Source organism: Myzus persicae, unplaced genomic scaffold (assembly GCF_001856785.1).
Source record: "Myzus persicae strain clone G006 unplaced genomic scaffold, MPER_G0061.0, whole genome shotgun sequence".
NCBI classification, from domain to species: domain Eukaryota; kingdom Metazoa; phylum Arthropoda; class Insecta; order Hemiptera; family Aphididae; genus Myzus; species Myzus persicae.
The window spans coordinates 120,747-145,828 of NW_019103602.1; the positions used below are offsets into that span (position 1 = coordinate 120,747).

The window sequence follows — 25,082 nt, forward strand, 5'->3', positions numbered from 1 at the left end:
AGAGAAAAGCTACCGTCATTGTAAACCAATAAATCTCTTGCCACAATCAGAATTTAATTTTTCTTTTACTTATTATTAATTAATTATCTACATTATATGTGTAGTAAAACATTATTTAATTGGTTCCCTTTTTTCTATTAGTATAACAAATTGATTATTTTATAATACGCAAAAGTATTAAGGGATCATTTGCCTCTGTAAAGGTCTATAATACTCATAATTTATTATTTTTTAAATAGAAAATACTAGATGATGGTTACAAGTATAAATTGGATAAAAATTATTTTTGTACATTTAATTTTTACTGTGGTTTTGAGCATTCGTAATTACAATTGTAATATCTATTTTATCATAAAATTTTAAAATATGCGAACAAATTAATAATCACTACTTAAATTAAATAATCTCTGATTTTTACTCACTAAAGAATAAATATATGATGGCCCTTTAATTCAAATTTACATAGACATTCAGGACATTCAGGTATTCAGTATAGATAGTTTTTAGGTAATTAGAGGCTAAAAAATTAATCAAAGTACTACAATCAATAATTTGAAATGTATATTTCATTAAATATTTAAACAATAATCATAATGTTTTACATTTCCATTATGCCATTTTAAAATGTTAATTCCATTAATTTGAGTTTCAACATCATGTACATTTTCTTAATGCACATTGAACTTAATGCGATATTAACATATCAAAATTATAATATAACATGCACGAAATATTTTGTACAAGGTTATTCAAATTTAATGTCGCAAAAATGTCAGGGATTATAAATTATAATAGTCTTATGTAATCCTTTCAAGTTTTGTAACATTAAATTCAAATAACTCTGTTGTATATAGAATTATTTTATGTTAGCTACTAGAATAGCCAAAAAATTCGAAATTGAAATAATATGCTAAGAAAATACTTAAGCAATCTTGTACACAGATTTAGTTTATTATAATATCAGTTGTAATATGACTTTGCAGTGGTACTAAAACTTATAATATGGAAAGTATTATATTATTTTTCATAAATTATTGTCAATCTGTATACCAGTATGACTCTTTATTATCAGTATATGAGGGGTTTTTGCTCTTCTCGTCAATACATAAATTCAAAATAAAAATAAATAAATACGCAATTAAAGTATGATTAATAAAATATATTTGCGTGGTCAAAAATGTATATAATAGTGGGAACTGGTCTCCTTCCAATATTCACTTGTGCGATACATGTAGTGGTGTATTATGACTTATTATAGTTTTAAGGCAATAATTATGATATTTAATAAAACAATTCTTAATGCACTACTGCACTCCTACACTCTAAAAATTAGCCAAGATTTTGTTAAGAATAGGCTAATTTGTTCGAAAATCGCAGTGAAATTAAAAATATATCATTGGTTATGAGTTAATTTGAATCTGGTATAATTGTGCAGAACATTTATAAAAATAAAAATCCACCAAACAATTTTCAAGGGAATAAAATACTAGTATTATTTTACATTTTTGTTGAATGAAAGTATATGTTAGTACAGAAAAATCGTTATATTTTGTTCATACAGTATATATAAGTATATCTATACTACAAAATAGTGTTGTTCGACGATTATTATTTAGCTTATGAAATAAAAAATATGCATGCACATGGTGACATAGAACACATATGGGATAAAAGGGTTTAGAAATGTATAAACTGAGTTTAATTAATAAATAATAAAATCGTTGCATGAAAATTATTGAGCTCTTTTTTCTCCCGAGTAATAGTTTCCTTTTAAAATTAGATATTATAGGTACAACAAAACACACATTACTGTAAAACCAAAAACTCCCTAGATCTACCCGAAATCTAAAATTAAAAATCAACAACGCTTCTACTCACTTTTAAGGTACTTGAATCATGATAACATATGGTTTATTATGTATAGGAATACAGGGAAGTAATAAATATTTTTACTTTGTAGTTTATATGCATGAACTAGGAGGGATAGTTGAGATGTTCTACTTGTTTACTCGGTAAAGAATATTATGAATAAATTTAACGAAAACGGGGAGAATTATTAATAAACCAACATTCACGTATTATGTATAACCTATAGTTTTATATTATTATTTTTTTTTTTTGTAAAAAGATAATTAATTCTGCTCGTCATCGTCAGAGAGAACGAACTGTGTGTGCATGACCAGATGCCTCTATAGAAAAGGATAAAAATTTATTGTTTTCAATACTCGGGCCTCGAAGGCTAAGTGTGGTTATGCGAATCCGTACGTGGTGTGGACAGCTCCAATCTAACGTTTGTCGTCTTCATAATTAAGATACACCATATACACAATAAACATATTTCACGTAACACGCACTTGGTTGGTGGCGGCGGCGGCGGCGGTGGTGATGGGTGCATATTAAATAATATGGAAACGATGATAGAAATAAATAAATAATTACGGCGGGTGTGTAAGTGAAAAGACGGCGGTATATACCGTACTGTCGGCGGGGGAATATTAGTGGCGAGATGAATACCATGCCGGGAACGACTGATAATGTTTGCATACACACCGGCCCCAATATAAGGGCGTTCGTGAGTACCGCTGCGCACAAAGACGACGAGTGTACACACCCCGCTGCTTTTGTATTATTCAATGTACAAAGACAGTAAAATGAATAAGCGTAAAAGATTATGGCCAGATTGTAAAACACGATGATAAACTCTGATGAGTCTGGCTATACATGCTTTAAGCGTGACCCCATATCGCACGGAGGTACGATTGCACTGGTGTAGTGCCGTTAGTATTAATATTTTTAGCGAACGCGATAGATAACTTTTTTAAGCCGCCTATTGTAGAACATGTGACCGGTAAACTCTGCTCCAAACGCTACCGAAAGATATTGCGGGATAGTACAATACCATTATATTAAACTACACAAATGGAAATTTGATTTCAGCTATTATCGTGGTACATATTATATTCCGACGAAACTAACCTCCATATACCCGGCAGCGAACGCGCACGTCTGATCCCTCGACATAAGGCCCCACGACCGTTGTGGTAGTCGTGGTAGACGCCTCCGACCCTCGATCATTTTTGCTATTAACGCTATCTCCGTCTTGTCGTCGCAGTAGCTGTCGACCCGTGGCCAAGTCCATAATTTCCATGCGATCCGGCGGCACTGCGTAACACAATACATAATATAATAATCGCAAATTTAATAGCATATGCGTTTAGCACATCGTTATGAATTCATTAATAATTTATCTGTTAATTTATACTTTACACCCATAATGCACATCTCTGTATCTATCATCACTATTTGGATCGATTTCCTATTATATATTTATATGACGTATTTTATACATTATTTATTATTTATGCCAACCCTATTACACATTATAGAAAAGTCCATAATTTATCATCTACTCGGATATTCTTTTTGCGTACACACCCTTTCCACTATAACTGTCTCGATTGACTAAACAGCAATAAAAAAAAATAAAAAATACCGTGACCTAGGGGAGACATTCCGAATTCCATTCGCAGAACTCGGCGACTGCTGTTATAACTGCCGTAACAATTTGCCATTTCACCGCACTCCACGCCCGACCAACTACTATTAGGTACCTATATTATTGTTTTATTGCGATGGCATTGCCCGGATTGGCAATGATTGCAGCGGAAGATAAGTAAATTGTCCCCGTCGAATACCCCGACCAATACAAATGTATGCGGAGACGATTAATGATTTTGAAACTGCAAGTCGTGTCCAGTTACAGGGTTTAATAGTAAAATACGTGACTAGAGTACCTACCGACAAGACGATTGCGTGCGCATTACTATGGTATAGTAATTATTTTTGTACGTGCGGCCCGTCTTGCATGCGAACACAATGTTGTGTTCATCACCACATTGTCACAATAAATTATGGTGATCGTTTTATGGGCAAAAAAGTGATGTGGTTTTACTTATTTGACTAGTAATGACAAAAAAATTCAAATAATTTTATATCTTTCAGTTTTTTTCATTAAAAATGTTAGACAGGTAATTAGATTTAACTTAGTGTTTAAAAACGAAAAAAATATGTTATCGTTAAAAAAGCTTTTTTAAACTTTGATCTGGTATACTGGTGTATATTACGTAAATTTTTTTTTTTTGGTAAAATAAATATTATTCATTATTTTGTTAAACATTTTTACATAACGAGCCATAAAATTTAAATAAATTTAAATATTTTAGGTGAAATAATAAATCATTTTTAAGAATATCAGCGTGAACCACCGTGCCGTTGTATAGGTATCTACTAGAAATTAACGATGAAATCCGATTCAGTATATTAAGGCCAATTATCAGATTATATACGCATAATAAAATAATATGATTAAAATCGAATTTTTTTTCACCAAACATTCTTTTATCATCGGTAAATCATTATTTTAGTATGGGCCATGAGAAATGCGTTAGATATATGATTTATTAAATGGAATACCGATTATTTCAGCGTTCGAAAAACGATTCGGAGCGAAGTTATCGAATTAATTATGAAAAGCAAAATAATTGCGATGAATAATTTTATTTATATATAAATTACAATAAAAGTTACTGAAGTGCTAATATGTACAATAATGAGAAAGTTAATTTTTTGTTAACAGGTCAATTATTCATAAATCGAAATCGGATAATTAATGTATTATTGTTTTAGTTTTAAATGAATTGCCAACGTCACCAGTCCTTTGTAACGATTACTGTACAATAATGGATGCAAAGGAATCAACGGATTCCACTACCGCCGTTTCGATTCATGACTGTCTTCTGTCATACAAAACCTGCCATCACCTTTCCACCCTTTCAACCCTCTCTCGATCACTACCTCGTCCGCTCTAACTACACTCTTTTTCCCGCCAGCACCCGTGTATACACCATCGTCCGCGGTATCATTCCACTGCTACCCACCCACTCATGGTTGTATTTCCTTTAGACTCCCTTTCTTCCGTCACCAGGCCCAGAGGAAAATAATAGTAATAATAATAATAATAATAATAATAATAGCAATAGTAATAATAACAATAATAATAACAACGACTCTATATAGCCACACCACCAACGTTCGAGAGCTTTTCATTTCACCCCCGTCCGGCCCGCTACGCCATTTCACCCCTTCCGCTGCCGCTTCACTCGACAACACTGCCGCAGCGTCCCCATCCCGCGTGTACCACCGCCACCGGGTGCTGCCGCCCGAACGAGATCGATATAGCAGCGCGCAAGTACACCCTCTTCACCACCGCCCAACCACCACCACTCTCGCCCCAAACCATCACGACTTGCCAAGCCACCGCTCCGCGCGTTACACGTCGCCCACGCGCGGTCACCCAGCGCGCGCTGTCGTCAAACCCTGCCCGGATGCCCGTCCGTATATTCACACTTCCTCCGTCCAACTGTCGCGCCGCCAACACCACCCCCGCTCACCGCCCCGAACGACGACGACGACGACGACGACGGCCGTCCAAAAAACCCATCCACTTTGTTCGCCGCTGCTCACTCGCTCTCGTCCTCGGTCCACCCATTCGCGTGTACACGCGCACGCCGCCGCGTCGTCGCAAGTGTACGTATAACCGCGTAACCGGCTTCCGCGCCGTGAACGCGTTACCGACGACAGCGTGGCGATGCAACATTTAAACGCGTACACGCGGAATGTCGCGGACAAACCGAGTCACTCTGGGTCGTTGCGGCATTCGACCAGACGTAATATAAAATATACGCTCCACATGTAGGTATCTATACATGCGCTATCCGACGAGGGCCGCAGCGGTGATGAATTTCTACCCGGATGTTTCGTGCTATATTTATATATATATATATATATATTGTATATAATACGCTAGCACACGCACACACACACACACACACATAGCCCGGTGGCGGGTGCACGAACCCATCTCTCTTCCACTCCGTGTCCATCTCTCGTACACCCCCCCCCCCCATCATTTAACCCACCCCGATCACCTTTTCGAACCGAAAAACCAAGCAACAACCCGAACAGAAGCTGAACCCACCCACGTATTATAATGCCCGCCAAAAGTCTCGTTCCCAGTAGTTGCTGCTCGTCCCGGCATTGCTGGCCGCCCGGCCCGTAATCTCCCGCCGCTGCTACCCATAGACTACGACCATTATTACTTATTAGCAACACCATACAATGTTCTGCCTTTATTTGTATACCTATATATATATATATTATATCGTTTCATGTTTTGCTCCCAATTTTATATATATATATATATAATATACGTTACACAGAGAAAGAGAGAGATTATAGATAGAGAGGTGTATTCTTACGCTCCGCACCAAATCCTAAACTTAATCATATTAATAATGGAAATGTCTAAAGAGCTCTTTCGCGGAATCCCTATAACAACGTTTTCCGTAGCATTAAATTAATTATAACAAATTACATTATTTTTCAATCATTGTAATTTGATTTATGAAAGTTTTAAATGTAATTAATACCACGAAATAATTTATTTATATTGTAATCATACACCGAAATGGTGAAGTATTCAACTTTAAATGTAATATTATAATATGGAATTTCCAATTTAATTCGACGACAAACAACATCAAATAATATTGATAGGTTCTATCGATGATACGTCCATATTTATTATTCACTGGTATACACTATAGAAAAAACAGAGTTATCGATTTAATATTAAGCAATATTGAATTTAAAAACCTGAAAAAGATGTACCTATAGGTACTTGAAAAATCTTTGATTCCTTATAATATAATTGAGTTACATTGCTTAATTTTGAGCAATTTTACTAAACTACCAAATTTTAATCAACTCACTTTTTCCTCTTTGATTTTATAAATTGTTAACAAATAATAAATAAATCTACACCTAACTATCTCATATCGCCTAGGCTATGTAACTTTATTATATAATAAAAAACAATATTATTGTTTATAGCAAAATATCCCTATGTGAAAAATTTGTACTATGTTTTTAATGATTTAAATGACATAGACTTACCGACCACAGTTAAATTCACTTTAGAATTGCGGGTTTGAGCTAATCTAAAATCAACTCGGCACCGGTAAAGATGAATAGCGTCTTTTACGCTGACCCGATCGATTCGTAATTCCGATGAATAATATGTCGACACAGTCGATTTCTTTTGACTATTTATCTTCGATTTCAATTCTCCTTCAGTTGTGTCTGCGTTAACATGAAAATGTGCTCGGTCACCAAACACTCGTTGGTCAGACCATCTTTCTGCACCCGTGGTCATCAAATGATACGACGTGGAGTCATAGGGCTGATGAGAATGTGTAGAAGAAGATCTAGCGTCCACGCTATTAAATAATTATACAAATAAGATCATGTTAGTAATAATAAATATTGCAACAACAATAACATAAATATTTAAAATACAATTTGTTAGGAGTAAATAAATAACCAAATAACATAAAAAACACAATACCTAATGAAAATGTAATTGATTGAAAATCAATATAAATTGTAGACACAAAATACAAGTCGAGTTGCACCAATAAAAATAAATAATATAAATAACAAATATATGTCAATGATATAGGTAACTAAAAATAACTTAGTAAGTTGTTATAAAAATATATATATATATGTATATTGTATGTATTGTAATATAAATGGACAATCCATTCAAAAAATAACTGTTGATGACGTCTAACTTGAAGTTTTCTTAGTTTTGGAAAATTCTAAGACTCATTTTAAAATTTGACGAAGAACATCAGAATATTATATCCCTAAACCTTTTATTAAAGTTTTATGTCTTGATATTAAAATTGTAAATGTTAATAAAGTAATATTATCAAATTAATTTCACCGTAAATCAAACTTTAAATACCTATAAACTGAATGTAGACAAAGGGTGTTCTTTTAATATATTTAGTAAGAATATGACATACCTAGTAAAGATTAAACTTGTATTAAAAGTAAAATTAGTAGTTTTAAATAATTACACCATACATAAAAAAATTATTATTTTACACCAAAGTGATATTCTACAATTTAAACAAATTTATAGTAAAACATTTTTTCTAAATACATTTAATTTTTTGTTTTTAAAACTATGTTATTCTACAACTTTTTTAATTCTTCTGCTTATTTCTTATAAAATATAGTGAACTCATAAACTTTTGAACACTTTCAATGTTTCAAATAATTTTTCTTAGTTAAACCAATGAAGAACTACATTATGTGTCTATATAATATAAAATTGTTTTTATTATTATTTTAAATATACGAAATAAGTAAGCTTTAAACTTAGTTATTAAATCAGTTCTTTAGTTCTTCTGTATGCGTATGAAACATGACTAAGACCACCTAAGAAGATTAAGAAAAACTAGCAAACACTTCTTGAAAGAAGAATACTGATGAGAATATAGGTATGGACTAAAAAAGAAAAATATCACCTATAATACAACAGATATACAAAGATCCTGTGCCTGGCATTGAAGTAATACAACGAAATAGAATAATTGGGTCAGCTGGTCAAGTGTGAAGATTCAAATAGTTTAACGAATACGGTCTTAGACTGGAAACCCAATGACAATAGACCACTAAGTAGACAAAAAAAAAGGTGAATAGACCAAGTCGAAAAGAATTTAATCGAAATTGAAATATAGGATGCAGAAAAATTTGCTTAGAATTGCGGTAATCGGCCTCAATGCACATTGAAAACCTAAGAAGAGGAAAAGAAGAAAGAACTTCAAACTTATTACCCGAATTTCATATTATTCATTCACTATATTATTTTTTTTTTAAACAATTTCGACTCAGTTATATTTTAACCTTACATTGTATAAATGTTGTTTTTAATTTTGAGAATATAAACAAAACAGAATTTTTTTTGTTATTTGACAAGATGTCAAAGTTTTGTTAAAATTAGTGAAGTTATGTGTAGTAGTATATATAAAATATGTTTATATAATAAGAACTTAATTTTAAGTTGGAACACGGAATTCGAATTAAAAAAATAATAAGTCGTATAAACTGTATTTTTCAAAGCAAACCTTGCTGGTTGCTACACCCTTTTACTGGAATTCCGTTATACACATATAATTTCAATAAAATAATTAATTTACATATTTTAGAAACCTAAACTAAAGGACATCCCTCCAAATAAAGTTGTAAAATTCCTATTTTAAATGGCAATAACTTTCATAGTTCGACAAACAAGAATAATAAATTGTTCCGACTGTATAAAAACCAGGGATATAACTAGAAGATGATTAAAATATCTCTGATGATAAATTAAACTTGGCCGCCCAGTAACTATTCTCTAGAACTTAGTTAAATATTCCTTCAAACGAAGAATAGTTTATTTTAATCTATATGATGTATACTATTAAATTTAATTTGTTTGACCTAATTTATTACACGATATTTAATTCTTGAAAAGTAAATAAATAGTGACTTGATCAATTGTAGCGTGATAACTGATAATTTGCCATGTCACAATTAATGTGCAGTACCTAAACATATTCCCGTAATTAGAAAACATTTTACAATCGTTATACTTGTGTTAAAGCAAACAAATATTTACATTAAATTAATTGTTGATGTTTATATTTAATATTTTGCACAAAAAAATCTATATTATGGTTATACACTTGATCCAATTTTAAATATTGCTAAAATTATTATTCCACGATATAATTAACATAATATGTATCTATACCTCGTCATAACATCAAAGGTGAAAATTATCAAAATTACATTAAAACAAAAACAATGAAATTGATAAAAAAAATCCATTTAGAAAATACAAATGTAAAAATATTTAATACAATAAATTTAAATGTTAAATGTTAACTAAATTTAAAAAAAGATCAAAACCAAAATATATGTTAAAAAGATAATCTAAAAAAATATAATTTTAGTTAATATATGAATGAATTATTTTAATAAACCTACATCAAACAATATTTTTAAGGATCCTTTTATAATTTTATTATTTCATAATTTAATTACTAGCAACATAAAAGTTATTTTATCTTTGAATACCTACATCTATATTCGACTACTATTAATAACTTCCTCGCTTTAAAACTTTGAACATAACTACATACCTAATCAATATTTAATATTTATTAAAAGTTTGCTATTTCCTATTGTCGTTTTTCGTTAATCCCACGTATTGAACTACAAAACTTAAATTCATTTTTGAGTCATATTTCAAAGAAATATCCTTCAAATTGTGTTTAAAACGAAAATTATTCAGAAAAGAAATTAAAGGGCACAACATGCTAATGTTTGGCAACAGTGGTGATTGTAATGCGTGTATTATTATTATTATTATATTCTACAATCTATATAGCTTCGAAAATGATTAAGTTCAAAAGGTTTGTTTCACTTTTATTGTAAGTTGATGAAAAATAATGAAGGATTTTAAACATAAAAATGTTATTCTGTTTCATTTTTATTATGGTCATTTGCCGTCTAAAACCAAAATTTAAAGATACGTGAATATTTCTGGGAAATACGAACGTAATAAGTTTTATAATGATATGCATAGCCACGTAGGATACCTAGGCATAAACAGTAAATATGTACCTACTCGTATGTTATAACTTTATCTAAATAATGGATCAATAATTTAAATAAGTATTATCTTTTAGAAATATAGTTGCGAGAAATATTTCAAATTAAAAATTCAATTTTCTTTAATAGTATGGTAATATAAGATTTCAATGATTCTATGTGGGATACAAATAGTCATGTCACAAATTTAATTATATTATTATATACATTTCAAATAATTATTTTACGATAATGTTAATGAGTATTATATTTTGTTATTAAATATTATGTGAAGATCAAATATATGATTGGTATATATAACAAAAAACAAGTTATCAACATTTAGTTTATTAATTTTAAGGATATCGAAAATAAGGATTATTAATTTTAAAAACTAAATTTATCATTGTAAGTATGAATACAAATTAAGTTTTTTTCTTAAATGTTTCATGGTATTTTAAGTCCTTTTAAAAATTAAAACATTGTATATTTTATAAATTTGTATTTAAAACTTGGAAAATAATAGACTCAAATTAAAATAAATAAGGAAATAATATTATACAAAATTAAAATTACATTGAATCGCAAGTAATATATGCTTGTTTTAATTATAAATTTGCATTTTGAATTACGTTTAATGTAAATGGAATTATCTTACACTGTCTATATTGTTAATTTCAAAAGATAATTATATATACCTTAATCTATGAAGTGAAAATATTATTGTTTATAATAAAACGATACTAAATTGTTTAATACCTGTAAATCGGTGTTCCCAGGTCATCGCGGTACCATAAAACCAGTAATACAGCATCGCGTAAATTTGCACCAGATGCAAGGGAGCTTTCGCCGTCAAGGGGTGGTGAATCAGCTCCTGGATCTGATAAATCATCTTCTTCGTCGGAGACCAAAGAGATATCACAAGGTAAACGAGCTTGCTGCCCCGCGACTGCTCTTACGTGGTAAACTGGAACTATAATATAAAACATAATGTGTGTAGTCATAAAACAATTGTAGCTACATTTTAATATCACAGCATAAATAATAATAATGGGAGCCACGTCCATCGAGAATGATAAACTAAGAAGATATTATTATAAAAATGATATATTTCACATTTATGAATTTTATATATGAAAGTACGTGTATTTATATTATAATTTCAGTATGTATATTGTATATAATAAGTTGATAGTATTTGCTGCGATTAGAACTATGTTGTTGGTTTAGTGCAAATGCATTATAACTGATTCGATATCTCAATAAAAGTAGATACACAAAAACTAACTGTTTTCTCTGTAACATCAAAATATCAACCACTTATTAAATGTCTTAGAGGACAAGTTTGGCATTTCACAAGCGGATTTATTGGCATTTTTTAAACTACGTTTAGTAAATTGTTTTAGAAAACAAACAAAACTAAATATACTCCGTTTTAAATGCGTCAATTAAATCCTGAATATAAATACCATATTTACTCATTCATAAAATATCTGTTTATTTATTAAGTGTATAATTAGAATTCATGAAACAAATAAGAAATTACATTTTTAAATGATGAACTTAGTTATTCTGATGTTTTGTTTAATATTTTTAGGGTATTATATGCATTCAAATATTTAAAATTTTACTGAAAAGTACAAAATGATGTACATTATGATTTTAACAAGGTGGCGGCAGACGCTAGTAATGATACAAACGAAACAAAGACCGGCGACAGTAAATGTTGGTGTGACGTCTTATTCTTACTGGTAAACATTCAGATATTTTAACAACTATCTATTTTTAAATTAAGTAAGCTCGTTAAAATATTAATACAGCCATAACATTGTAGCCATAAATATGAATTGAAACAAATTATTATTATTTGTAGACTTTAAAATATAAAAAATAGATAACACTATTCTGTAGTTTAGGTGTCTATAGGAGTTATTGTAATCGGTGTATTAAATTTTAATTCAATGATATAAAACCGTTGTATTTATGCGAAAAATGATTCTGAGCGAAGACGGTCTATCAGCTTTTGTCACTAAGTATAATATTTTGTATCATAGTTATTAAAGTAATTTATTTTACCACTAGGCATTGGTACAATTATAGTAGATTAAATTAGTTTTTAAATTCCATTTGCATTTCAAAATTTCAAGATTTTGATACATTTTGTCAATATTTGAACATTAAATACTAATACGAAAATCTTCAAATTGCTCAACAGCTATTACAATAACATATTAGGAACCTTGTAATAAATTTTCAAATTATGGATATACATGGAAACATTTTTATGAATTTCTACTCTACTTTTAATTTGTCATTTATATTGATCCATAAGTGGAAAATAGATTACAAGAATATACCAATTATTAGTAGGTACCAACTGGTAATGTAATTTTTAGTTAGCATTGTTCATGTTTTTACCTAATTTACTAACTATACACTTTTTGGTGAATTTTTTGAGTTTTATTTAGATTTTAATTATGTTGCTGAAAATTATGTATCTATAAAAGAAAATAATATAAAGAAAATTCAAAGTATGCAGCTGCTATGAATAATAATATCCATACGAATTCGACATTTATATTAGTGTATAATATAATAAATAATATAGTAATACCTACTCATTTTATATGGCCTTGGAAATATTTAACAATTTTAACGTTCAAAACATATTACATGACTTACTTAAAAAAATAACTTATAATTTTAAATAAAATAACAATTATCACATAGGAATACATACAGACCATACATATAAACTAACACAACATTTGTCTATAAATTAGACTCACTAGATACTACACTTATCCCCTACACAGTTGGGAGGTCAGTTAAAATACATAATTGGATAAATATCTAATAATTAGGTAATTTTTAAACATGATTCATTGATTTGCATTTGATAGTAAACTGCAAGATACGTATTTTACATACTATATAGGTAGTATATTGTACATATTATTTTTATGAAAAATTTAGTAAATATAATGAAACACAGAATAACTATGTATCTATATTAAGTTTAAAGTTTTTGTTTTTCTTCACATAATATATGTAGACTACTTATCATCCTGAATAAACAATTTGTCAATGTAAAACTATTATTTTTCTGCTTTTCTTAATATTGTTCTTATTTAATTATTTTGTTGGTTACTTCATATTTTGGGATGAGAAACAGCTACCCTCAGGGACTTGAAATGTTTACCAAATATTTATAGTAGCATTTTATAGATATCAAATATTATGAAATAATTTTCAAAACATTATATTTATATATTTTGTGCTATTTATTTACTTGAAATATTCTACTTTTTCAATTTATTTTTGATACAATTTCGACTGTGAGTGAAATGACATGTAAATTGAACATACGATTCCTTACAGAAATTAAAAAATATTGGAAGTGCATACTAGCATTTTTTCCATAATAGATTTTTTAGTAGTTAAAAATGTAAACAAATACAGAACTTAATTGTAATAGCTAAGTCTTAAAAATTTAACACAAAACTCCTAATAAGTTAATATAACAGCAACAAACAAATCTCAAAAAAAAATTTTATTTCAACTTTTAAAGAAATTGGATAAATTAACAAAAAATAAATTACGATTTGTTTTTCTTTTCTATAAAGTTAATAAAATATTGTTCACAAGGACTATACAAGTTTCATCACTACTTATTATTTTCTCTACAAAATTACATTTTCGAAATATTTACATTACTTTTAAGCTATTTATACCCTGAACGTATTTACACCGTTCTATGGTACGTCAGTATATATAAAAAGTTAATAACAGTATGTCATATTTTATGAAATAATATTATAATGATCATTCTATATATGTAAATTATACATGCGATTTGTTTTTAGAAAAAATAAGTTAAACATTCTATTTTACATTTTTATCTACTAATGCAAAAATAAATTCCTTATAAAGCAATATAATTAATATATATATATAGAAAGATAGGTGGATTTAGCATGTTTCAACTCATAATCGCTGTTTGTTTCCAGCGATTTAATATTGAATTCAATAGATCCATTACAGTGACCCACTCAATGTCCAGGGTACATTAGACACCTTACTATACAGCTGAGTGGCTTCCCGGCTTATATTATCTCATATCCTGTATAATTTATGTTCATTTTTATAATATTAGATTAAATTTTTAAAATATTTTTCTTGTTTATCATCGGGATTTCTACTCAAACATTTAATAAATAAATTCCTTTTAAATTGTATTTTAGTTTTTACGTAGTATCCTAAAAAACTGTTCATTTTGTTTAAAGACATCTAACAGATTAGATTTAATAAATTATGACTGATTTTCACAATATAACAAAAAATATATTGTTCAAAATTGTTTTTGGTAAACGTTATTTCATCACTTGCAAATTGAATTAACATCAACGATTCCAACATGTTCACTTTAGTAAACGGGTACAGCCGTGGTGTACAGGTCACCACACAATATGAGCTACTCATGATTTTTTTTTAATATCCAACAACTTAATATTTAATATCATACTTCAAAACCACAAGCCCAAGAATACAACAATATGTTTGTATTATAGTAATATTAGTAATAAAGTTTCTATTTACAATTTTCTGGAAACGGGAAACGGGAAATGGAATATTATTATTTTACATACGTGCATGTTTGTTGAATTTAAACATGCTTGAATTATTTTATAGATGGATATAGTTATTGAACATCTATAAAACACAATAGCGTTTTATATTATTCATTTAAATCAGTTTAAAGAGTCGGTTTCGGTTTATGTACTATTTTTAATTTCATACAGACATTTGTTTTAACATAGTATGATACAATTGAATGCTTTTGTTTTTACGCTATACTTGAAATATAATTCTTTTGTATTATCTTCTTTTTTTAATATATGGAAACAAAATTTTAAAAATGTTTTCTCTTCCTATCTCTACGATGAAAACGGAACAAAAACTCACCGACGCCGTCGTTTAAAAAAAAAGTAGTTGCTATAACTGCGACAGTGTAGTAAGGGGAGGGGGTGCGACAAACGGGACGCCTGACCGGACGCCCGAAGCCCGTTTGCCTGTATCAAGCCAGATGATTTACCGACCCTTTTACCCGAGACGTACGCTTCCAGCGAGAAAAATAACATTACTAAATAAGATGGATATAAAACGCTTTAAGAACGCCTACTTCTCTCCTTTTTTAGACGGTTAAAAAAAGTTTTATTCGTGTCTATTCTCTAAAGTCCGGTGCCGACCAGTCCACGAAATTTAATTCGATTATACATAAATTATGACAATAATAATTGCCACTACTGAAGTTATTGTTATATACGTTAAATTATAAATTACAACCCTCTATATAACAATTCAAATGCATCAGTTAAATTTTTAGCTAACAAGTTTACATTATTAGGTACTATATATAGGTATAGGTCCTACTCAAACATTTTAATCCATAAATACACAAGTTTTTTTTTAAAGTAATTCAATGTAAATTTGTTCTTTAAATTAAAAACAAATCCGATCAATAATCTAGAATGTTGGATGGTTATTTTTACTTGTTTTATACCCATAAATGAATTAGTAAAAAATCAATAATTCGTTTTTCATCACGCGTGCACTTTATTTTTTCTTCAATTTAAATGTTTAACAGGTGTAAATATTTACACCTAATACAAACATTTCTACTACCAATTTATAAATTAGTTTGAAGTTTGAGTGCCATACAATGCGGGTTGTTTTTGAAAATATGTTTAAATGTAGTTTTATGTCATAGTTACTTATATTTCCTGGTCACGCGAGTTTCAACATTCAGAGCAGGCACATTTTTACATTAGTACTAATACAGACATATACAATTATTGTAACTGTTTGAATTCAAGAATTTCCCTAAACAGTGACATTCATAAGTTATGACAATAATTAACTATACAAAAATTATTTTTCATTGTTTAAAAATTTTACTTATATTATTGTTTCCATTTATTTTATTTTCAGATTCAAATCAAATAACCAAATATTACTAGTTTTTACACTTTTGGAAGCATTATTTATTATTTCAAACTAATTTTTAACGCAATTTAAAATTGTGAATAGTTTGATAAAAGTATGTGATATAATCAGTAATGAATATTTAACTTATTTTGGCACTAAACATGAACATCAAATTAACATGAATATGTATATTATATTATAATCCACGTTGAACGTTGAACATAATAATTAATAACAGTAAGATGAATGACTTAAATTATATAAGTATTGTAGTATTTATACTTCGGATTATTATATTTAAGTTGGTATTTAATCAACATAACATTGAATAGGGGAGACCGGGTATAATTGTAATATGGTCAGATTGTAGAACAGCCAATGACACCGCCTTTGTAGTAAGTATATACATTTTTTTTAAATATTCCAATTGTTACACTTTACAATTTACAATATCTCCTTATAAATAAGCTTATATCATATTTATTTTACGAGAAAATAACAAAATGTGTTTCTGACAACAAAAAGTTAAAAACAACAGGAATTTATGTTTTAAAAAAAACATGTATTACATTTGTTCCCACAGCTGTTACATTTCTAACTGTACTAGATACAATTATAACACTTTTTTTTTTAAATTCACATTTACTCAGCAACTAGAGAAAGTTAAGGCTTAGTACTCATATATTTATAAAGGCAATAAGTTACTTAAGTGATAAAATATAATTAAACAAAAAATTTTTTATCTAGTTTGTAACAAATCATTTCTTGAAAATTGTTACAATCGTACCCAATCTCCAATACAAAGACCGATTAGTAATGAAAATCATCAGCGTTTCTTTCTATGCAACTGCCTAGGTTATCGGGGACTAATCGGTACCAAATTTTATTCGTGGTCATTGTGGTTATTCTTTACAGTATTTAACATTAATTAACTAAAAATAAATCGTTCTTATTACAACACAAAATATTTTTTTAGATGTGCATTAATGGAATAATACAACACAACATTATACATTTCCATATACGTTGTAGGAATCTGATGAGAAAATATTTGACATATATGATACTTAGACCATACTTTCCAGGTTTGACGGTAGCAATTTTTAGGTTAACCTTAAGTTTCTTGAATTCACAACTTAAAATTGGAGGAATTTATGGGTTAATTAACTGCTGAATATGGCAAAATTATCTTGCAATGGTGAAAGATTGGACGAAATATTTATTTTCCTTTTGTAAAAAAGTCTGACGGAATCGAAGAAATCTCGTAATGTATCTACCAAGTTTAAATGGTTATATACATACCCACTTATTATAGACCCTGGTACCAAAAACAATGAAACCCACAACCACTATTAAATTAAATTTGTGTGTATCTTTTTTTCAAATACTTTATAAACTAAGGTGATATCATATACTACAACACGATTATGAAAATTTAATTTTTATATACACGATTCCGCATAATTTTAAATGCAACGTTGTTATTCCAAAAACTTGAATAAACAAATATATTATTGTAACATAATATATTGCCAATCATTTTGTGCTTTAAACGATTCTGTGGTTTTGAAACAAAACTTTCAGAAAACATGATTTTAGTTTACATTTTACACATTGTTGGTAACTACAGTAACTCTCATCCACCCATTTATTCAGTGATAACTGTCTTACTAGAAACACAGTCCGAAACAGAAGTAAAGATTAACACGATTTATAGTAATGAAAAATAGAATATAACTCTTAAAGAGACTGAACGCAATGAAGTCACTTTATTAGGGCATATGATGATAAGTATACATTTCGTAACTTCAGAGACCTTTTACTACATTATTTATCATTTGCTGACCATGATATATATCAATAGAAGTATTATTTTAATGTGGATAATTTTAATATAATTGTATAGGTAGCTGATAATTTTTTGTTATATCTACCTATTTAATATATAGTAGTATAAGTACACACATATAGTTGATATGATGAACATATGGAGCACATAGAGAACCTAATATAAACCATATATCTATTTTATACTTTTATCACTTCTTATTTTGCATTTGTTTTTTCAATAACCAACCAAACAAAAAAAAAATTAATTTTTCGAAAATTACAATTTACAGTAGCTAGAGCAAAAAATTGTATGGCAATGTAACATTTAAAATTATGCGAAATCGTGTATTTACATTATATGAAATTTGCACATGTATTTAAAAGCAAAATTTGAGGAATCGTCCTAAACCGATATTTATACCAGTGATAACCCTCATTGTATAAAATTTAAATTGTCAAAAATATAAATTGTTCACAAATCTGTCGTATTGTTTTGGATGAGCCATTGTATTTTAATTTATATGGATCGCTGACACGTGTGTCATGTACAGTCATTTACAGAACCAGTATGTTAGTCATTCTCAGCTAGTGTTATAACTGTTTTAATTATTGTTATTATAAATTTGAGAACAATATAAATTATTCCGATTGAAAAAAAAAGGTTTTCAATGTAATATAGGCTCAAGTACCTATTTCTTTAAATGTTAAGAGTTCTTTAAACATAATTAAAATAAGTGCTTTTCAACAGTAAAAATAATAAACGGTTGAGTAAACCGTGTATTGAAATGTCAAGGCTTAAAATCTAAAATTTGGAAATTCAATAAAACAAATGATTGCACAAAAAAAAGTGTTTAAAAAAAATCTATGATAATAACTATGATAGTACCTTTACGCTATATGTATGAATCAAAAATATCGTTCCATCAAATAATGTTTAACTGTTTTATAGGTACTTAAATACATAAGTAATTTGTGATATTTTTTTATATAAACTATCAGAAAATCATAAACTAATAAACTTATACAGTATCAATTTTCTATCAAAAGATTAGTTACATTGAGTGGCATTCATCGTTTAATCTTACCCGTACATACACTCGTATAATCAGTATAGATCAGGTAAAAATAAATAAAAATATGGTAGAAAATATTATCATATTAGATACTTGTGCACTACGTCTCGCTAGACTTATCCACAAGAATAGTACAATTATTATTATTGAATTTGGGCATCCTTAAATTTCTTCGTAATGATAAGTTTTTTTTACTATTAGAATTGAATATATAAGTCAACAAATAACCTTTTTCAAAGTGGATAGAATTAGTATTTAGTTTTGAATCAATATATAGGTGCTACATTTAAAGATTGACTTCTCTAAATATGAGATTATAGCATATGTACTCCATTAAAACATTAAAAGTAATAGTCCATCAGCATAATCTAAAATAAGTAAATATTTTGGATTTATAATTTACCATTTATTATTTATGTCCAGTAATATATCCATTTATAGTTTTGTTATTGAAATTCTGAAATATGTAACTTTCTCGTTTTATTTAATCTCAGCTTTAGTACAGTTTTTCATGATAATTTTACTCTATAAATGTATTTTTAACTTTAACTTGGATAATTTTAAAATTAACGTTAGGTCACGTAAAGCTAGGGGCCAAATTATGATTTAATTAAAATCAAAGTTTGTTCTATCCGATTATCTTATCTTTAAATTATATTTTGTGCGTCGGTGATTGGTTAGTATAGACTTTTGTCGATCTTCAATTATTTTTATTTGGTACAAATGGATTTTCATTTCAACAAAAAAAAATATAAAAATCTTTCATTCAGAGATAAATTAAATGCCGATGAGTTGGTGATGGTTAAGAATGGGGTTAAGCTTTTAATTCAATTATTTTGTTCTTTATATAATTATTATATTGTCACTTGCCGCAATACAAATTTAAATAAACTATTGTTTAAAAAGTATGGCGTTCGGTTATTGTTTTTTTTTTCTGTGACATTACTTAGTGTAGCTTGAGTGTGGTGCATGTAGGTAGTTAATCACTTTAGTCTGAATGCTCCTATAACTTTATAATTTAACAATCGGTTAATTCTATATAATGATAAATTATCCCGTCCATAGAATATAGGCTTTCTATTGTTGATAATATATTTATGATGGCTGTAATGATGGCAAAATGTCACAATGACTGAACGTAATCGATTACAGTGGTCAGATATGGAATCATTGAACCACCGTTCTACCTCTCATTTGATGTCTCAACAAGGGAAATATTAAAATTATAATTTAAAATGTATTACAAGAATCTAACACAAGGGCGTAAAATATTATAAAATAAACGTTATATGTACTGTTTAATATTTTAATATAACTTATAATTTATAAGCTATTAATTATACTGTCAATTAAATTTTCAAATATCCAATTTAGTGTAGGTAGGTACTAAGATCCTCAAAGAAAATGTTAACCAAGTGTAACATATTTTAAACTTTCATAATAGTAAGCTCGACGCAATTTCAAAGCGCCTAACCATTTCAATTGTATAGATTTCTGGCTTATTTTTTTATTGCATACCAATCTAGCTCAACAAATGTTTACGACACGTGAAAATAGAAAGCAGTTTTGCTGTGGGTTAGTATTATACTCACTATAGTGAATAGTGATACGCCGTCACATAAAAACAATAACGATATGTTGCAGGGATTTATGTTATATTGTTTAAATATATATAACGTATATTATATTTTACCAGCGGGGATTAAGGTTACCCTCCAAATACTATACAGGGGAGTTTTTTATATCCAAAATTAATTTTATGTTTGAACTAGGTACCTATAAATTAAAATTCCAAGAATGACAATAACAACAAAAAAATACGAATCGATTATTATAGCTTCAGGTCTGAGTTTAATCAAAAAACAATTAACTATACGGTACCCCCTAACCCCTGTACACCAATATGTGTTCTAGATCCTAACCTGGACAACGATCAAACATTTGGGCCTGGATTTTTTATAATTAGAGCACGGATTTTTATACACTAGAAACTATCACAATATTGCATAACGTGGTATGAATTAAAACGCATGAAACATTATCAGTAGCCGCCTCAAGTTTTTTTAAATTCCTCCAAAAAAACAAAAACAAAAATATTTTAATATTAATTAATTTTAATATTTTTTTTTTGTAAATATTGCCCAGAATATCAATAGAAAAGTAAAATGAATATTTTCTTAGTAATATTGGTAAATATTTTGACTAAAAAATAATTCCTTATTTTCCTTGTTTAAATACTATTTTGACGGAAACCGACAATCATCTCTTTTTTTTAGTCATAACTTACCGGAGAGCTTGCCTTTGCTCACATTGTTAGTTTGAATTCAATAAACACAAAAAATCATTGTAATTATACGAAAAATGATTCTGAGCTAAGGAGACGGACAATTTGAATTTAAAACACTTATCAAATGAAATTGTATAAAGGTATCTTTGATATTTTTCAATTTCTGTAAGAACTTCTTTGGAGGAACATCGTATCACATTTTCAAACCTCAGATATTTAATTTTAAGATGGAATAAGGTATTCTAGAAACAAAATAATTTGTGAATTTTTGGATTCGTAAATTAAACAAAATAAAAAAGTACCTAAATCATTTTGTAACATCATCTTTATAGGTAGGTATCGATATGTTGGAGCAAAAAATTAGCCCCCCTCCCTCCCGCCAATAATGGCACCCGATTTCCGCCCACGACCATACAACGGTATCTATTCATGGTCCGGTCCATCATACTGCCATAAACAATACTGATTACGGATATAATATTGTAATATTGTAATATATTTACCATCTTTGGCGGAATGCGCGGCTCGGGCAAAAGACGCGACGACCACGACCACTGCATAGAACACCAACAGCCACCAGCAGCAGCTGCTCGTCCACATGTGCAAACAGTGCGTATGATGGTGATGGTGACGGTGCCAGTGCACCCGTCGATGGTGATGCTGATGGACGTCGGGGACCACGGACTGCGGTTTCGGTCGCCAGCAATTGCCGAACCACTGCTGTGTGCCGTGCCGCCGCCTCCGCTGGTGGTCTTCTGGTGACTCGTCGTCCGCTGCTGCGGCCGCCATGGTCTCGTCACGTTCGCAGTCGGCGAAAAGTCGTCGCCGGACCGGATGGTAACCGTCTGTGGTGCCGTCGACCGTCGCTCCAATGTTCGCGTCTGTGTCTCCGGTCGTTCGAGGTCTCGTCCAATCGACGGTCCCGTCAACGTTTTCTGGCTTTTCACCGTAGTCACCGGTCACCCAATCCGATCGTTCCCAATTTCGGACCACACCGCCGCCAGCGTTGTCCCGCTTGACCGGCGGTCTTATTGCCTCTGGTGCGGCTGACGTCCGATCCTCACTGTAACCGGGACGTTGGCAGTCGTCACGATTGCCAGCATCGCCGATAAATGGCCCGGTGCCATATCTTTTGCGATAGTCGTCGTGACTCTTCCGGGCCGCCTTGGTCACTTGATTACTCTTGACGCGTCGTTCGTCGACTATTGCGGGCTCCAAAGACATGGCGATCAACATCATTTTCGACGACTTCGGAGGTAGATTTCCACGGCCTCCGGTTATTATTTTTTAAGCTACACAAATGTATCTGTGCGAGAAACAAACAAACAAAAACGAATAAACGTCGTGGGTTTAACCTGTGGTCATAGGCGCAATTCATGAATGTTTTTTTTTGGGGGGGTCGTTATGATCTATACGAAATACACGAAGTCCATCCTCTAAATTGCTGATATCGTCATCCTCTACACATCCCCTCCCCATCCCCACCCACAATCACCAAAACTATTTGCAATACTGATTATCCATTTCGAACTTTGATGCTTTCAACAGCATTTGCATATACATAATTAAGCTTATAACAATTAAATTACCTCGACGATACTTCAATAATCATTTCTATCAATAGAAAACCACTTGCCGTGACAATATTACCTGCAGAATAAAAACAAAAACGGCAGTGGCATACGTTCAAACGTTGTGTTTATATTGCGCCTATGCCTCGGTGTTTGTGTTGCAGGTACATAATAATTGACATATCGTCCACTGCACTACATGTATTATTATTCGTCACACGCACGTGTTATAACGCTATTATTGTTTATTAAAACAAATGTTGTTTTTTTTTATCATATTAGTCCGTCGTCGTCGTCGTGCCGTATATGTGTGGTCGTCGTAATCGAAAAATGCGATATAAGATCGTTTTTTTTTTCAAGTTTTCCTTCGCCGTTTTAATAATACAACAGACGACGACGGGGGGGGGTAAACAACACGTAATGTTATACTATACAACGATGTGTGTACATAAGTTAAACATGCAACACAGAGTATGCGATATAATGATAATGATATATAATTTAGGTACTACCTTAGAACAGCTAGTGCATAAACGGGTATACGGGTACTTGCATCGGACTTGGAACCGCTCAAAAGACACGCGACGGACCCATCGGCTCGACCGCTGTATGGTCGTGTCTTTCAGTACTAACTCGCGTATACTCAAACACGGCGACGACAGCCGTCAACCTGTCCGCGTGGCAGTGGACGTGAGACGACGGCGTACATCGCGGAGACGTGGAATGCGATCGTGGACGGCCAAACGACAGCGCCGATACAACGACGATCGTGTTGTCGTGCTCGTAGGTACGATGTTTCAGTACGGACAGTGGGGTACTCAAGCGAATGATGGGCTCCCTGCACTTCGGTCCCCAGCCACCGGCCAGTCACCGCGACGCCGACGAACAGCACGACGGCGAGTGGACGCCGTGCAGCAACATTTCGTGGTCGGACCTGTGTCCGGCGATCCCATTGCCGCCGTCGCTATGAAACGTGCCTCGGTCCGACGGTACAAATGAATGGGACGGATGAATGAGTGGCCGATATACGGTGCACGCGGTACAGCCGGTGTGATGTCGTCTTAACAAGGTCGACGGTTTTTCTCGGACACCAACACGCCGGACGGCGAGGTGCGGGGACGGGGATGAGAACGACTCCGCGCGATACAACAATATAGTATTGCGTATGATATCCGCTCCGCGTCGTCGCCGTCGGTCAACTACCACCACCACCACTAGCGCACGCCGGAGCCCATACGGATGCACCCTCCGCGGCCGAAGCTGCTGCTGCTGCTACGAGGCTGTGGCGCGCCCTGCTTTCGGCGTGGCGGTGCCGCTTGCGCAAACCGACGGGCCCCCCGGCGTGTCGCGCGCGCGTCTCGACCCGCGCGCAGTGTACGCCGGCACCACATCCCTCCACCGCCTTCGCCATCTACGCCCCCGCTTCCGCCAGCGCAGTGCCGGTGGATGCCGGCGGTGGCACAGCTTCTAATTCGACGGCGGCGGCCCAAAGCAGCTGGGACCGTCCTCGGCGCTCACCTCTCGTCCACTCACTCTCACTCGCACTCTCGCTATCTCCGCCGGCGCTCGCTCTTCGCCACCCCTCTCACTCTCGCTCGCTCCAGCGCCTTCTCTCACTCACTCTCTCTCTCTCTCTCTCCCTCTCTCGTGCACACCTTCTGCATCCGTCCATCCGTCGTCATTATCCCGTCTTCGTCGTCGCCGTAGTCGTCGTCATAGTCGCGGTACTGCTCTCCGCGCTCGGCTGCCGCGTTATTGCACCGCTTGTGCCATAGGTATACACAG

The 25,082-nt window shown here is 31.6% G+C and overlaps 1 protein-coding gene across 1 annotated transcript in view; it reads right to left on the reverse strand.

Moving 5' to 3' along the window:
* LOC111034832 overlaps positions 1–24,533 on the reverse strand; it is a 59,507-nt gene extending 34,974 nt beyond the window's left edge. The window contains exons 1-5 of the mRNA XM_022316221.1: positions 23,810–24,533; positions 22,230–23,032; positions 11,308–11,521; positions 7,015–7,337; positions 2,977–3,162 (exon numbers count right to left, since the gene is read on the reverse strand). Coding sequence (XP_022171913.1) covers positions 2,977–3,162; positions 7,015–7,337; positions 11,308–11,521; positions 22,230–22,965 — 1,459 coding nt within the window. The 5' untranslated portion in view covers positions 22,966–23,032; positions 23,810–24,533. The remainder of the gene's footprint in view (positions 1–2,976; positions 3,163–7,014; positions 7,338–11,307; positions 11,522–22,229; positions 23,033–23,809) is intronic.
* Positions 24,534–25,082: the final 549 nt, after the last annotated feature.